This window comes from Gopherus flavomarginatus, chromosome 4 (assembly GCF_025201925.1).
Source record: "Gopherus flavomarginatus isolate rGopFla2 chromosome 4, rGopFla2.mat.asm, whole genome shotgun sequence".
Lineage (NCBI taxonomy): Eukaryota > Metazoa > Chordata > Testudines > Testudinidae > Gopherus > Gopherus flavomarginatus.
Window position 1 is genome coordinate 107531337 of NC_066620.1, and position 16670 is coordinate 107548006.

Consider the following 16670-nt stretch of genomic DNA (forward strand, 5'->3'; position numbering starts at 1 on the left):
GTCTCTCTAGTCAGGGGAGAAGCCCTGGGTTAGGGTTTAACAGACAGGATATAACAGGGGAACTAGTGAGAGGGATGGAAGGGCCATTAGTTTGAAGACTTGTTTGAACCTACTCATGCTTCCCTAGAAAGGTTTCAAACTTTTATGTGACTTGACCAGAAGGCCAAGCCAAGAATGCCCTGCGGGGGAGTTAGACAGTTTCAGGTTTGAGGAAAAGCTTTATAGAGGTGCAGGAGACAAGGGCTCTGTGCAATGCTGTGACCAGCAATGAGGGGGTACCCATGAGGCAAGGATGCACTCTTACACTATGTATTATTATCCCCATTTTACAGAAGGAGAATCTGAAATAAAGACTTGCCCGAAGCCAGAAATGGACTCAGCACTGGAGTCAGGGATTAGAAATCAGACCTTTCTGGCTTCCACTTCTGTGCTCAGATCACTTCCCCCTTTATGACCCATGAAGGTTTGTGAGAATAAGAAGGATTTGTTTACCTTTTTTATCTTCTTTTTTTCCTTCGACAGCTGACGCTTTGGCAGATAAGGAGCCATTGTCTTCTGTGGTCTTTACTACATTTTCTTCCTGGATGGTTTCTTCACTGATAGTTATGGTGTGCCCATTTGAGGTTTCAAAATTTACTGTTACATCACCAACTAAAATGAAGATTAAAAAGCTGTTATCCAATTTTACAGCCTGCTCAAGAGCAAGTTCTCCATTTGTTGTCAACTCAGTGATTTTTCAGGTTTTACGTTTCCACGAAAGAAAAGCACAATTTCACATTAATTTATTTTACGTACAAAACATTTTGACGAAGTTCTACTCTAAGTGACTCTGTAATAGTATGTTATAAAGCTCCCCATTCACTGAGTTTGTGACTTCCAGATCACATTAACAAGTAACACAGATTATTATCATCCAACTTCCAGCCCTTCAAACTGAACCTTGAGAGACAAGATGAATTCTAAGACATGCATCAGACAAGTAATAAAGATCATGCAGATCAAATTTTGCCCTAGCTCTTACAACAGATTATGGTTTCCTCAATCCTCTTAAGAACCTTCCCTTAACACACACATCCTCCCTCCAGTGCATCTTGTGCCTCACTCTTTGCCTCTAAACACCTGGAGGATGTTATCTACTTATGCTGTTCTTGACTAACTACAATCTCATTTCCACTCCTCCACTTCTGTCCTTACTAAGATCATCAACAATATTCTTTCTGGTCATTTCTGAGACCTTCTCTTTTACCTTTCTTCTCAGGTGTCTGCTGCCTTTCCCCTCCTAATGAATTCTCTCCTTACTAAGACTCTATTACTCTTTCTATCTCAGTTCTCTTCTTCTGTCTCCAAATGCTGTTTTGTTGACTTTTTCAATAGCTCCTTTTCCTCCCCCTGCTCTGCTGGAGTCTTGTGGCATTCGGTTCTCAGCATACCCTGCCGTCCCTTTATTTTATCCTCTTACATAGCTTTTCTTACCATCCATATGAATCTCAAATCTTGGTCTTTATCCTTGATCTCTCCCATTGCTCAGTCTTATGACTCTGATTCTATCACTCTGGCTATCGAGACACTAGCTCCCACTCAACTTGATAAAAATAGAACTCCACTTTCTTAAATTCTTCTCCCTTCCTTGTTCATTACTGCCGATAATTCCACAATCTTCTTTTTCACCATGCTGTCATAGGTGACTCCTCTGTCTCACCTTCAGTCCCTCTTACACTGAGACTGTCACAAAAACCCATCCTTTCCTCTCCATCTCCAAAGTTAAATACCTTTCCCCACAGGCTGTTCACCTGCTGCCTTCACTGCTATAAACTTGTCCTCGCTGGCCTCACCACTTCCCCCCTCACTCTTTAAGCTACATAAAATGCCCTCACCAAAATTATCTCCCTCACTGATTGCCCTTATCATGCCTCTCACTCACCACCACCACCTTCCACATCTGGTTCAGACTTCTCATTCTCACCTTCAAGACCTGGCAATTCCTTTAACCTGTCTACATCTCTGTGCTCATCCCTTCCTCTTCTCCATCCTGCTTAACCATTCCCTTCCTTCCAACTTTTACTCTCCTGTCTTTGTATGCCTTCTTTCTCAGAGCATCAAGCGTCTACCCTGTCTTCTTTTAGATTGCTCTCTAAAACATACATGCTTATCACATGTAAAGCAAGAAGCGTTCTAGGAAGCATAGAAATGGACAGATGCCCCTTCTTAAACAAGGGAGAAAATATTTCACCTTTCCATCCTTTTCTCTTTTTGTACTGACCCAATCTGAATGAGAATTTAATGTGCATTACAACAGAATACGAGTACTCTGGGGTAGGGGGAAGGAAGGCTAAAGAAAAACTTCCTTTGTATGTCTATTTTTAGCTTATTTATTTTAAATCTGGTTCTAATCAAAGATAGAAATTAAAACATTGCAGTTACTGCCCTTTCCCACCAAAATGCAATTTACAAACATCAATCAACTAAGCCTCACAGCACCACAAAAGATGTATTTTTAAAAAATCAGTTTTACAGATGAGTAAACTGATGCACAGAGCAATTAAGTTCCTTGCCCTAAGCCACAGAGCAAGACAGTAGCAAAAACAAGCTTAAAACCCAGATGTACTCAGTGTCATGCTCTGATACACACACACACACACACACACACACACTACAATGGTGTCAAAAGACACACCTCAGCACTAGCAGGTACAAAAATAACCCCGTTTCTAAATATGAATGTATATGAAGCTGCAGGGAGTATAAATATTAAGCTATCCCTGACTTCACATCTAACATTCACTACCCTGATTCCTTGGGTCAGTCAGAGTAAAACTTTTCTTTTTTTTAGTGGCATTCTATTTTTAGAAATATTATCAGAAACTGTCCTCTAAGACTTTTATATTCCACTAGATTCTTAGTCAGTTCCTTTTACTGTTGTCTTTTTAGTCTTCATGACAAATGGATTCATTTTAGGAGATGGAAAAGCATTGCAGTTACTTAAATTATATTAGATTAAGATTTCATTAGATCTAGACTTTTTTTTTAATTAAATCAAGAATCGTACAAACACTACCACTATGAATAGCAGAAACAAACACCATTTTAAAGAGAGATGTGCATACTGATGAAAACCTTCAGGTATAATTAGGGTGACCAGATAGCAAGCATGAAAAATCAGGACAGGGCGTGGGGGGTAATAGGAGCCCATATAAAAAAAAGCCCCAAATATCGGCACTGTCCCTATAGAATCAGGACATCTAGTCACTCTAGGTATAATTGGACTTAGGTAACAATGCTTTATACATTCTTTACATAATACATTTTGCTATGTTTACCATTTACTAAACTTGTGTTTTTAAACAAAGGGAGTTTTCCTCAAAGCTCTTTATGCCTCTGTTATTTGAATGTAGCATGTGTGACGGTAGTGGCGTGTGTGAGATCCTACACCTGCTACCTCTAAATATTGGAAACACCAGCTGTTGAGTTGCTTGCTTTGGTTTACACTTGTGACACATAGGGTATTTCTACTCTGCAATTAGACACCCGTGTCTGGCCTGTGTCAGCTGATTTGGACTCACAGAGCTCAGGCTAAGAGGCTTTTTAATTGCCATGTAGACATTTGGGCTTGGGCTGCACTCTGAGCTGTGGAACCCCTGCCCATACCTCGCACGGTCCTAGAGCCTGTGCTCCAGCCTGAGCTCTAATGTCTATATCACAATTAAACAGCCCCTTAGTCTGAGTCAGCTGGCATGGGCCAGCCATGAGTTTTTAAGTGCAGTGTAGACATACCCCAACTGGTAAGTGGCAGGGCCCCAAAGCCTTTAGCTTTCTCATCCATAATCGCCATATCACCCTCCAGCTGTTTTGGAAAGAACCTCTCAATTCAAAATATCCTCTGAATCACTGATTCCAAAAAATAACAGTAAATACTTGGCACTTTTCATCTGCAGATCTCAATCTGCTTTACAAAAGTGTTAAGTATTCCAGAGACCACAGAAAGGTTACACAACTTGTCCAAGAATACACAGCAAGTCAGCAGCAGAACCAGGAACAAACTCCAGGTCTTCAGACTCCAAGTTTGGTGCACTATCCACTTGGTCAAACTGTCTCTCCCACTTGCTGCCAGTGTTTTGCCAAATCTCCCTTTTTACAGCTGGATAGCAGATATTCATTATAAAATGGAACAACATGATAATGTCCATGCTTAGAGTTTAAGATCTAAATTTTAAGTTATTTGTCATTACCTTGCTCAGGCATTTCCTTCAGAACACCCTTTCTTATCAGCTCTTCTCTACTTTGTCTTGTGGAAATCTTCCTTTCCAACACTTAGAAAAAAAGAAAGCACAGTTAAGAATACATCCATTCTGGTACTGAATGTAAAATTAAAACAAAAACAAACAAAAAAACACTCTGCACACTCCTTGATTTTGCTGGAGAAGAAGGCTATTTTTTCAGATCTCACATACTGGGAAATATTCTTTATTTTATTAGTCAGACAGTAACCAATATCCTCAGTAATAATGTTGCTTAGCATAACCTGTGCGATGCCCTAACTGTATGGGAAAAACAGCTTTAAAAGAAGTTAATATGGCCTGTTATAAACAGAAACAAAATAATCATTTGGGCTGGTTGTCACAGCAAAAAAAATGCAACATCATGTTTTTAGGTTGGGGGAAAAAATCATGGCACACATTTTAATTAAGTTTATTTTTCATTAAAAATAAATAGCTTTGTAGTAATTTAAAAACATATAAAGATAGCAACATATGCACACAAACAAAACGCACACCAAAATAGAGCGTAGGGTAAAAATTGATGGAAACATCTTGGTAACAGCAGACAGTGCAAAGTGAAAGAGACCAGGAGTGAAATTTTCAAAAGCACCTAACTGACTTATATGCCTCAATTTAATTTTTAAAAGTGCCAGGCACTTACAGCCAGATTTTCAAAGGTATTTAAGCACCTACTGGGATTTTCAAGAGCACTTGGGCACCTACTGCAATTGAAATCAAATTAATTAGGTGCCTAGTCACTTTGGAAAATCCCACTAGACACCTATCTGAATCTTTAGGTGACTAAATACCTTTTCAAATCCTAGGTCTCACTGAAAGTCAATGGGACTTAGGCATATAGGAGTCCAAGTTACTTTTGAAAACAGAACTTAGGTTCTTTTGAAATTCACAAAAATCATGGCCATGAGAAACATACAGACTAATGCCCAGTTCTTGCAAAGAGATGTGTGTTGGTGGACACTTATGCCTCTGGAGAGTACCATTAAAGTCAATGGGACATGACAAAGAAATAAAGGCCCACCTGTGCACATACTGTTGAAAGATTGGGGTCTTAACCATCATAAACCATCAGGTTTATTTATGATGATAGTACTGCACTGAATGTATCATTTTATCACAGGGTTAGGCAACCTATGGCACGTGTGCCAAAGGCAGCACGCAAGCTGATTTTCAGTGGCACTCACGCTGCTCGGGTCCTGGCCACTGGTCCAGGGGGCTCTGCATTTTAATTTAATTTTAAATTAAGTTTCTTAAACATTTTAAAAACCTTATTTACTTTACACACAACAATAGTTTAGTTCTATATTATAGACTTATAGAAAGAGACCTTCAAAAAACGTTATGATGTATTACCGGCATGCGAAACCTTAAATTAGAGTGAATAAATGAAGACTCGGCACACCACTTCTGAAAGGTTGCCGACCCCTGATCTATCACATAGGTTCCAGGGACAATAAAGTAGGTAGGTAAAAAACTGCTTACTTGTTTTACTAATAACAATTTAGATTAAAATAAAATTCTTGCAGTTTTCAAAATCTAATTCACTTAGTTCTTACCATTTATGTTTACTGCTTCCTTTTTGCATTTCACTTGCCCTGGACAGTGAAAGTGGACTGATCAGTATCCTTTTCTTACAAGGCCTGATCCAATTTCCACTGAAACCAATAGCATTCTTTCCACTGACTTCAATAGGCACTGGATTAGACCCATAATCTGGTTTTACTCTCCAGTTCTCATGATGATGTTTTTCCAATGCTACTGGGTAACACTTGAATTAAAAATTATTTTAAATGAAAAATAAAAAGAACCATGAAACACTTCCTTTCATATTAGGATGCAACTCTTTACACTTTCAAAGCACTATACGACCATTACTACACATACTACCTAGAAGATGATAAGGTGATAAATAACAGTCAGCATGGATTTGTCAAGAACAAATCGTGTCAAACCAACCTGATAGCTTTCTTTGACAGTGTAACAAGCCTTATAGATAGGACGGAAGTGGTAGATGTGGTATATCTTGACTTTAGTAAGGCTTTTGATATTGTCTCACATGACCGTCTCACAAACAAAAACAGAGTAATACAACCTAGATGGAGCTACTATAAGGTGGGTACATAGCTGGTTGGAAAATCATTCCCAGAGAGCAGTTACCAGTGGTTCACAGTCATGCTGGAAGGGCATAATGAGTGGGATCCTGCAGGGACTGGTCCTGGGTGTGGTTCTGTTCAATATCTTCATCAATGATTTAGATAATGGCATAGAGAGTGCACTTATAAAGTTTACAGATGATAGCAAGCTGGGAGGGGTTGCAAGTGCTTTGGAGGATAGGATTAAAATTCAAAATGATCTAGACAAACTGGAGAAATAGTCTGAAGTAAATAGGATGAAATTCAATAAGGACAAATGTAAAGTACTCCACTTAGGAAGGAACAGTCAGTTGCACACATATAAAATGAGAAATTACTGCCTAGGTAGGAGTACTGCGGAAAGGGATCTGGGGGTCATAGTGGATCACAAGCTAAATAAGAGTCAACAGTGTAACGCTGCTGCAAAAAAAGTAAACATCATTCTGAGATGTATTAGGAGGAGTATCGTAAGCAAGACACAAGAAGTAATTATTCCGCTCTACTCCGCACTGATTAGGCCTCAACTGGAGTATTGTGTCCAGTTCTGGGCACCACATTTCAGGAAAGATGTGGACAAATTGAAGAAAATCCAGAGAAGAGCAACAAAAATGATTAAAGGTCTAGAAAACATGACCTATGAGGGAAGATTGAAAAAAAATGGGTTTGTTTCGTTTAGAGAAGAGAAGACTGAGAGGGGACATGATAACAGTTTTCAAGTACATAAAAAGTTGTTACAAAGAGGAGGGAGAAAAATTGTTCTTAAACTCTGAGGATAGGACATGCAGCAATGGGCTTAAATTGCAGCCAGGGAGGTTTAGGCTGGTCATTAGGAAAAAGTTCCTAACTGTCAGAGTGGTTAAACACTGGAATAAATTGCTTAGGGAGGTTGTGGACTCTCCATCATAGGGGATTTTTAAGAGCAGGTTGGACAAACACCTCTCAGGGATGGTCTAAATAATACTTAGTCCTGCCTTGAGTGCAGGGGACTGGACTAGATGACCTCTCAAAATCCCTTCCAGTTCTATGAGTCTATGATTATGTAAGCTTCACAGCACCCTTTAAATATATTTATCCCTATTTTACAGACTGGGAAATTCATGCATAAGGAGGCTATGGTCTTCATCCTTCATCATTCCTAGTATTAGCTGACAGTGTTTTAAAAATTACTTTAAAGAAATTATAATCTGTTAGCCCAGCATGATAATATAATTTTCTCAATTTATTTGATTCTTGGAAAGAACATTAGAAATCACGTTACTATTTGCTATGAATTTAGTTCCTATGAAGAAAAAGGTTGCATAACAAATACATCTGACCAAAATTCTCTCTCTTGTGTAAGAGGTATATTATGTCTACTTATGTTATCTTAATATGAAGAGACAGCAGCATCAAATAAGGCTGAATCTTAATAATAATTTATGGCATATCACAGATATTAGATTACACATTACACTGCATTTCACAATCCAATATTTTCAAAAAGTAAATGCACTTCTGCTGGGATTCATTCACTTACAACAATAATTAAATCCAAAAAAACTATGTTAGAAGACTGTTAAGAATGCAGAAGTCAAGCACTCAAAAGTTAGGAAATGCCAGAACTAAGGTTGCCTGTGCCTTAATTCAGCCCCCTTGTGCCTATGCACTATGACAAAACCTTTCATTACATGATCACATGCTATTTTTTCCATAAGATCTCTGCCTCATTCAGGGCCTGCGATGAATGGTGCTCACTGAACAAGTGGTTGTTCTTTTTCTTTTAATCCTTACTATTCAATGTGTGGCCCCAAGCCTTGTTTACTGCACACCATTCAAACACTGCTCTGAAAATTATTAATTTCCTCCTGGGCATTTCTATGGTGATCTCACCACAGAATCTGAGCGCTTCACAAATATTAATGACGTTACCTTCACAACACCCCTGTGAGGTCAGATGGTATGATTGTCCTCATCTGTAAAATGGGGAAGAGAGAACAAGGCCAGAACTGTCAAAAGAATCCACTGATTTTCAGAGACATTTTTGAATGTAACTTCCTAAGTTTAAATATGCAAACTGACGAAAACAGAAATTCTGTCATGTGGAACTCTGTTGACACGCACATGGTTCATCAGCAGGGTCGGAATCTTTAGATGCATTCACAGACTTCCACCATTAGAGCTAAGGGAGTTACTGATAGAGGTATCAGGCTGTTGTCTATGTGGCCCAGGCACTAGAGGCGGCAGGATGAAACGCACTTTCCCAGTTGGTTTTGCTATTTGCTGGTAGCAGAGAAATATCAAGATAAAAATCTCCTCGGTTTGAGTCAAGATTGTGGAAGGCGGGCATGGTCTAATGGTTATAAACCATTTTGCCCCCTCGCTAGCTTCTGCCCCTGGCCCCCCCTGCTCCTATTCTACTTCCTACCCTAGTTCTTACTCCTGTCTCCCTCCCCTCTGGTTCATTCAGCTGGCTCCTACTCCCCTCTACTCATTTTCCCTCTTCTGATCCCCCTTACATCCATCCTCCTGCATGTGTCTTTCCACTCCTGATCCCTGCCCCCCTACACGCTGCTTCTATCCTCCCCTATGCTATTTCCCTCCTTCATGCTCCTGCTCCCTATTTCTCAGCTCTTGCTCCTGCCTGCCCTCCACTTCTCTCACCCCTCTGTATGCTAATCAGGTTTCTTCCTCCTCTTCCATGCTGCCTGGCTGCTAGTGTAGCTCAGTTGCTCTGTGGGGATGGCACAAATCCACTTCAACTGGCACACAAGCATTTAATAGGCAGCAGGTTTAAAAGCAAACAATTAAAGGAAGTATTTCTTCACACAATGCACAGTCAATCTGTGGAACTCCTTGCCAGAGGATGTTGTGAAGGCCAAGACTATAACAGGGTTAAAAAAAGAACTACATAAGTTTATGGAAGATAGGTCTATCAATGATTATTAGCCAGGGATGGTGTCCCTAGCCTCTGTTTGCCAGAAGCTGGGAATGGGCAACAGGGGATGGATCACTTGATGATTACCTGTTCTGTTCATTCCTTCTGGGCACCTGGTATGGACTACTGTTGGAAGACTGGATACAGGGCTAGATGGACCTTTGATCTCACTCAGTATGGCCGTTCTTATGTTCTTATTGTGAGAGGATGGAGCATGCTCAATGTAGACAGACTCTATGGTGAATGTATCTGCCAAATTTCAAGCATATGCAAACTTCAATTTTCAGGGGCTTATAATTTGGCCAAATTTGGCTGGTTTTTAATGGGATAATAAACATTCCTGACATCAGAGTGACTGCTCCCCCCCTTCACCCCCCGACACACCAAATTTCAAGTTCATACTCCAAATCAAAAAGATGCTAGAACTTCTCAATGGATAGTTGTAAGATTTTTTTTTAAATGTGGGCAAAATAATATATATATTTCCCTAATCTCATTCTCAGAAATGGCTAAATTGTTTTTGGGTGAAATTTAAAACAAAAACAAACCCCCCCCCACAACTTGGACTGAGTCAGATACCAAGCATGGAAAATTTGAGCCCAAAACAGCTTAAGATTATAAATAACCAAAAATAGTGGTCTTGTAATGGAATGTGTTAGGCAGGCTAAACTATAAGCTATGCGATGGATGCTGCTTACAATACACCAACGGAATATGGACACAACTAGAAGTCTCATCCATGCCTGAGCATTTCCTGTCTTGATTGTCTTGATTACAATAAGGCTTCCCTGATACTCAGTACATTAAAAATGCAGTGGCTAAAATTATAGAACCATTAAAATGTAGGGCTGGCAGGGATGTCAAGAGGTCATCAAGCCCAGCACCCTGAGCTGAAGCAGGACCAAGTAAATCTAACCTATACTTGACAGGTGTTTGTTCAACTTATTCTTAAAAACCTCCAGTGAGGGTAATTTCACAACCTCTCTTAGAAGCCTATTCCAGCACTTAATTACCCATATAGTTAGAAAGTTTTTCTTAATATTGATCCTGAATCTTTCTTGTGGTAGATTAAGCCCATTGTTTTTTGTCTCCAGACATGGAGAACAGTCGATCATTGTTCTCTTTATAACAGCTCTTAACATATTTGAAGAGTGAGGGGAAATCTGATAACATTAAGTCTTCTTCTTAAGATTAAGCATGCCCATTTTTTTTAACCTCTCCTCATAGGTCAGGTTTTCTCACCCTTTTATCATTTTTGTTGCTTTTTTCTGGACTCTCTCCAGTTTGTCCACATCCTTCCTAAAGTGTGATGCCTAGAACTGGACACAGTACTCCAGCTGAGGCCTCACCAATACCAAACAGATTAGGACAATTATCGCCGGTATCTTAAATGAAATCCTCTAGAATATTAGCCTTTTTCACAACTACATCACATTGTTGACTCTCATTCAGTTTGTGATCCACTATAACCTTTATTCCTTGCCTGTTGATTTAACCATGTTGTCCCCACTCACACCTTTCAACACTTCTGCTGGCTCTTTCTCCTTCACTACATTCAGCTTAAATTTCTTAAATTCACCTTGTAGACCCAACATAACTATCCCCGCCTGCTCCACTATCATCACCAGCCTCAGTGAACAATTCAGCTGATCCTGCCACAAGCATTTCTGTATCTTTAGTCATGCTGTTTCCCACGTTTGAAATGTCTCCCTTTTCTGATTTTCCAAGCTACTACCTTCTCCTCATTCAGAAAGGTCATAATATGAAACACTATCCTTGCAAATGCTTTTAAACTTAACCACCAGGATGTGCACGTGACTAGCTAAGTGACCACCGGATCTTACTGCTGTTACCTTTGTTCTCCCTTAGATCCCTTCTGTACTGTTTTTTATCCCCACCCCATACACCATGTCTGATACTAAAGCCCCAGTCTTGCAAAGGGATCTGCCCTTGTAGACCTTTACACTTAGGTGGTGTCCTGTTGAAATCTAAAGGACCCCAAGTGGTCACAGGGGTCCACATCACTGAATCTCTTTCCAGGTTCAGGGCTTTAAATTATACTGTTTTTGGGGACAAGATACCAGGGCTTTCTACCTGTACTGTAAGCCACTTAGCACATTTTCTGGAAGCTGTAATGCAAACCACAATAATTCTTCTATATCAAATTCAATTAAAAGCAATATTAATGTGAAACAGATATGGCAATATACAGAATTTTAATATAACATGTTTTATATACTCATGCAGTACAACTAAATCAGTGTTGTTTGCTAGTCTAACTGACCTTGTTAACAATATTCATGTAAGTCTAATAAGAACTGGCCTCAGAGGTGAGATCTTTATTGCACAGTTGCCTTTTACTTGATATTATGATCCTTGTGGTTTTATAGAAACAAACTCAGTTTGGAGCTCTAGTAAACTAGACAGCATTGTGCCCCATATTCATGTTATGAAATGCAACCAATCCCCTAAGCACAATGTGCTTGCCTGTTAAGAAATCTTAACATGATACAAACTCAGTTCCCAGGGGCCCTTTGCCAGCAAGTTCAAAAATCTTAGGGTGAAATCCTGGCCAAGCTGAAGTCAATGGCAAAATTTTCACTGATTTCAATGAGGCCAAGGCTTCATCCTTAGACAGGAAAGGTTGGGTTTTGTGAGACAGTGCGTGAAAACAACATTTTGTGTAAGCCTAATTCTGCAATCCCCATTCACCCCAATAAACCCTACTCGTGCGAGGGATTCCATTGACTACTGTATTTTTTGCAGTAGCCCAATTCAACATAGGACTTACTTTTCATGGAAAGGTGAAGAATCAACTTCATTTATTTATTGCAAAAAGACTGCTTCGTGTCATTCAGTAACCATAAGCCTCAAGCGGCCTTAAAATCCCCATTCTTCCATTTAAAAAATAATCTGAGAGCCTAGCTACCTGCCAATTTTTTGTTTTGGTCTTTCCAAGATGAGCCCCAGCTGATTCTGATTTAGTTTTGAATTTTTCTCTGGGCTTAATCCTGATCTAATCAGGCTAAAAATGGTTTCTGGCCCCAATTCCATACACTCTTACCATGGGGCTTTGAAGTGGCAGCTGCTTCATGCCAAGATATAAACTTCTGCCTTCTTTTCCTCTACAGCAAATAGACACAGAGAGGAAAAATCTTGAGTTGATGCCATTCACAGTTTGTTTTTAAATTATTTTAAAAGCTCTTTATACAGAAAGTGCACAACTGGGTTCACAGTGAATGGATTTTATGAGATACAGAATGGAAAATATGTTGCTAAAGGGAAAAATTCCAACCATCATTCCCACGTCAGTACAAATATTTCCATATCTGGTTCTCCATCTTTTTAAATATTTGCACCATATGTTATGTAGATTTTTCAGCTCTTAGCACAATACAATTAACTGAAGATTTTGTAAGAAAACTCCATGGTACAGCCTGGTCAAGCCTATTTCAAAGGACTGATCCAAAGCGCAGTGAAGTCAATTGAAAAACTCTCTGACATTCTATTTTCTGACTGAAAAGAAAAGTCTTCTTCCCATACACATCGTAGGCTATTTGTTAGGCCTTTAAGAGAACAAGCTAAAAACAGGACAATAATTCTGCTAACAATCTTAGGCCAGGTGCTACCTTCACAGCTGTAATACCCGCACACACCTCTGTCCAAAACACAGGTAAATTTCCCCTCCCAACTGTCTGGGGAAGAGGCCTTTCTGCCCTGCATCTGTGACCTCCCTGCTCCTTTTCCATCATAGGTCAGCAGGTAATGTCTTTCCTGCTGTATTAATTGGTGGGGCAACAAGAGTCTCCTGCTTAGCAAATGCAACTTTTTAACTTCTGCTTGTCCTGGGAATCTCTGTTCAGTAGGTATAAGGATGAACTTTTCATCTCCAGGAAGCAGCTTGTGACAGGATGCATTCAGCCCAAACGGGGTTTCACTTCAAACCTCCCACTTTAAGGGGGAGTACTATAGAATTTAATGTGTCTATAAAAGTTATTCTACATATTTAGAGAATTTAAGAGCAAATCAATGCTTTCCTATAGGTCTTCTGTGTGTGTGTACATCTTGACAACAAGCTCCATAATAGATAAGAATATTTCTTCAACGCAGTTAACTTCAGTGATTGGCGCCTGGTCCTGAGCACTCAGGTTAGCCTAGCCTGGGTGGGAGCAGCCACACTGCTAAGCCCTAGCTGAGTTACTAGGTCCTTACTGGTGCTGTGCTCATCTACGTGAGTTGCTAGAACTTCTGCCTAGGGTTCTCTGTGCTGCAGTAAGCTGAGCCACTCCGTGATTCTCTCTCAGTGAATTGTGGGGGAACTTGTCCGTCCTTCTGGGCACACAGGGGGAAATGTGGGAAGGCACTGGAGTGATTGAGCTTGTGTCCTTACTTCAGATTGGGTGGATAACCAGCCCGAGTGATGGCAACATCTGAGTTCTAGCCTGCAGCTTTCAGACAGGCCAGCTAGCCCAGATTGAAAGCACCACTACACTCAGCTGAAGAGGTTTTCCATGTGGACAGGAGGGATGTTAGGGAACAACAGCTGAGTAAGAGCCTGAGATATCTGTGCAGTGAAGAGAGACCCTAAAATTCTTCAGTGTAAGGAGATGTGGCAACAGTTAGGAACAAAGTCATTAATGTTAAACAGTTCAATAACATTTTACACTTTCAGAGTGCAGTACAAATAACAGAATGGGTTTAAAATGGTCTAGATTTAGACATGCTAGCTTTGCCTCTAACTCCTTTCTTTTGTGCATTTGTTTGACTGTGACTGCTATCTGAGTGGTTGGAGGAGGAGGAGGAGGTTTGCAATCCTATTTTTCCCTACTGACATTTCTTTAAACAACAACAGTGTGCCTGAGTCACAAAGTTCAGCTCTAAATTTGGTTCTAAATTTTCCCATATTCCATTCCAGAGGTTTATTTGGGCTCATCGCTATTAAAAATCTTAAAGAAAAGGGAAAAAATAAGAATATCTTGTCAATGGATCAATTTATGTGAATCAGAGTGGAGTGTTTTCTTGATAGGGCTCTGATGGAGGCAGTTTGGCATGAGGGCACCTCTCTTAATGTACTATCTTGTTGTCCAGAATCTCAGCTTTCATTTTTTTTTTTAAACAAAGCAAGTCTCTCTAGCTGTTGTGGTTGTGAAGAAAACCTCAAAAATGTAATTAGTGCAGAAATGTTTTCCTGAGCCTGGAACAATAGCTCTAAGATGTGAAAGGGCCCAGTCATCATAGGGAAGTGTTAATTCAGATGCCTAGTGATAATTTAAATGTTCTGATAGTTAACTAGTTCATTCCTCATGCAAAAAACCAAAAATATCACTAATCTGTGCAATTTACTATGAGTGAATATTCATTTTGGTATCATGTGTGGGTAGCATTTGAGACATTATCACCCCTCATTTTCTGCCCCAAATCAAGAAGCCAAGCTTAAGGACTGTAGCAGATCCAACGGGCATAATCAAGCAATTCCAAGGGGGACTCAAGCTGAAAGAGCCCAGAGATCATGTATGGTCATATTTTGACATTTCCACAATGTACTGTGAGCAGCATCTCATTTTGGTGATTGGCAAGAGTGTACCTTATTTTGTACGCAGAAGTTGGAAGAGTACCAACACCAGTTTCTCTTCAATTCAACCCCTGCTTCTTGATATGTTTTGTGCTATGAAAATATATTTGCAGACAGTAACAAACTTAGAAGACTATGTTGTGTATATTTAAAGATGTGCACTATTGGATTATTTTCAGTGCGGCTTAATCAGGCAAACACCAACAGAATCCAATGAGAGTTTTGCTTGAGTAAGGACAATAAGATAGGGTCATTAGGTGATGTAAATTTGCTACCTTATGATTATAGATTTATTAAAATTGTATGCATATTATAAAGTGTTTTATTCATGTAGAAGGAAGTAGTGTATTTCCTTTACACTTTCTTTCTTAAAGTTAAATATTTCAGGCCAGATTTTCCAAAGTTCACACACCATTTTTTGTGAACTTAACTTAACAACACACAAGCTACAGTACTGTACACATGCAGTATTGCAAAACCCAAGCATTCAAAATCATGAGTCAGACTCCCAAAAATCATGGAGTGTATTAAATTCAACTTTTTAAAAAATTGGGGTTCTTTTAATTTTTTTGAGCTTTTCAAGTTCACATTTTCAAGTTTTTATCTGCAACCAAGAGAGCTAATAACTTAAATTTTCTTTAAAGTAAAATCTGAGCGTCTCGGGTAATAACATGACTCCAGGAGCTCAGGCTTTAAAAAACCAGTAAATATTGTGAACATTGGCAACAATGCATTTCTGTGCATATGTTCATTACAAATAAATAAAATACACACATTTATGCACAAATACATACAAAAATACATTTAAAAATCTGGGACTTGATCCTCCATTCTATCATAATGGTGTAATCGCATAGAGGCAAATGGAATTTCACAGTCATAACATCAGTGAAATAGAGTGGAGAATCAGGCCCTTAGTCTTTAAATTAAAATAGAATATATGTACTCACTAGGAAAAGTAAAAAAATTAACCAGTCTACTAAATATTAAAGCAAATACCACAAGTTCCTGGGTCTGCTGTTTACAATGTTAACCTCATTCTCTAGGATATGCAGAGAATTTTCTCTGTTGGCACTTTGTGAATAAGAGAGGCACGGAAATATTATAAATTGTATAACCCAACACTTTAGAAAAACCATTCGCTTTTAGCATTATTTCTGGTAAACATTCAGTAAAAAAAAAAAAATGGCCTGAATGCTGTATACTGGCTTGAACTGCATATTGTCAAGGACTGTAGTAGGAGGCTTAGCCAAATGCCAAGTCAAGATAATGAAATAAAAGTTAACAAAAGACAACTCTGGACCATTTCTGAAAAATTCTATGCACCTGAAAGTCCTTTTGGGAGTGGAGGAAACTTAGTTCAGGCAGTGCTTTACAGTCAGGTCCACTATTTGGTTGTGGCTAATAAAGCCAAAGTTAATAGGGAAGTTCAGCTGCCAGCCTTGACACTGAGGGAAAGGAATTTATATCCATGCAGGTGTCAGATCCTAAACTCCTTTCTATTTCTGTCATTCCCCACTAGAGAAATCTTTACATTAGCATTGCCTTGTTCGCGTCACTAATTTCCACAGCTCATTAGAAGACATAAAAAGTCTTATAAAATGGATTTGATGAAAACAATGATCCAGTTGACAGAGTTCTCCAACAAGAGCTCTCAGATCCATGTAATTATCTGCTAACACATACCCATGGTTTACACTTCATTACCAACGACATTGTCTGTCTGCCACTTTTTCAGTGTAAAATCTCTTAACCTGTATGTGAGTTCTGCCTGTAGA

The 16670-nt window shown here is 39.3% G+C and overlaps 1 protein-coding gene across 5 annotated transcripts in view; it reads right to left on the reverse strand.

Moving 5' to 3' along the window:
- Nucleotides 1-16670, reverse strand: part of PHACTR2 (phosphatase and actin regulator 2) — a 228676-nt gene that overhangs the window by 58444 nt on the left and 153562 nt on the right. For all 5 annotated transcript variants that reach the window (XM_050949633.1, XM_050949631.1, XM_050949630.1 and 2 more), the window contains exons 3-4: nucleotides 4227-4307; nucleotides 493-651 (exon numbers count right to left, since the gene is read on the reverse strand). In XM_050949633.1, coding sequence (XP_050805590.1) covers nucleotides 493-651; nucleotides 4227-4307 — 240 coding nt within the window. The remainder of the gene's footprint in view (nucleotides 1-492; nucleotides 652-4226; nucleotides 4308-16670) is intronic.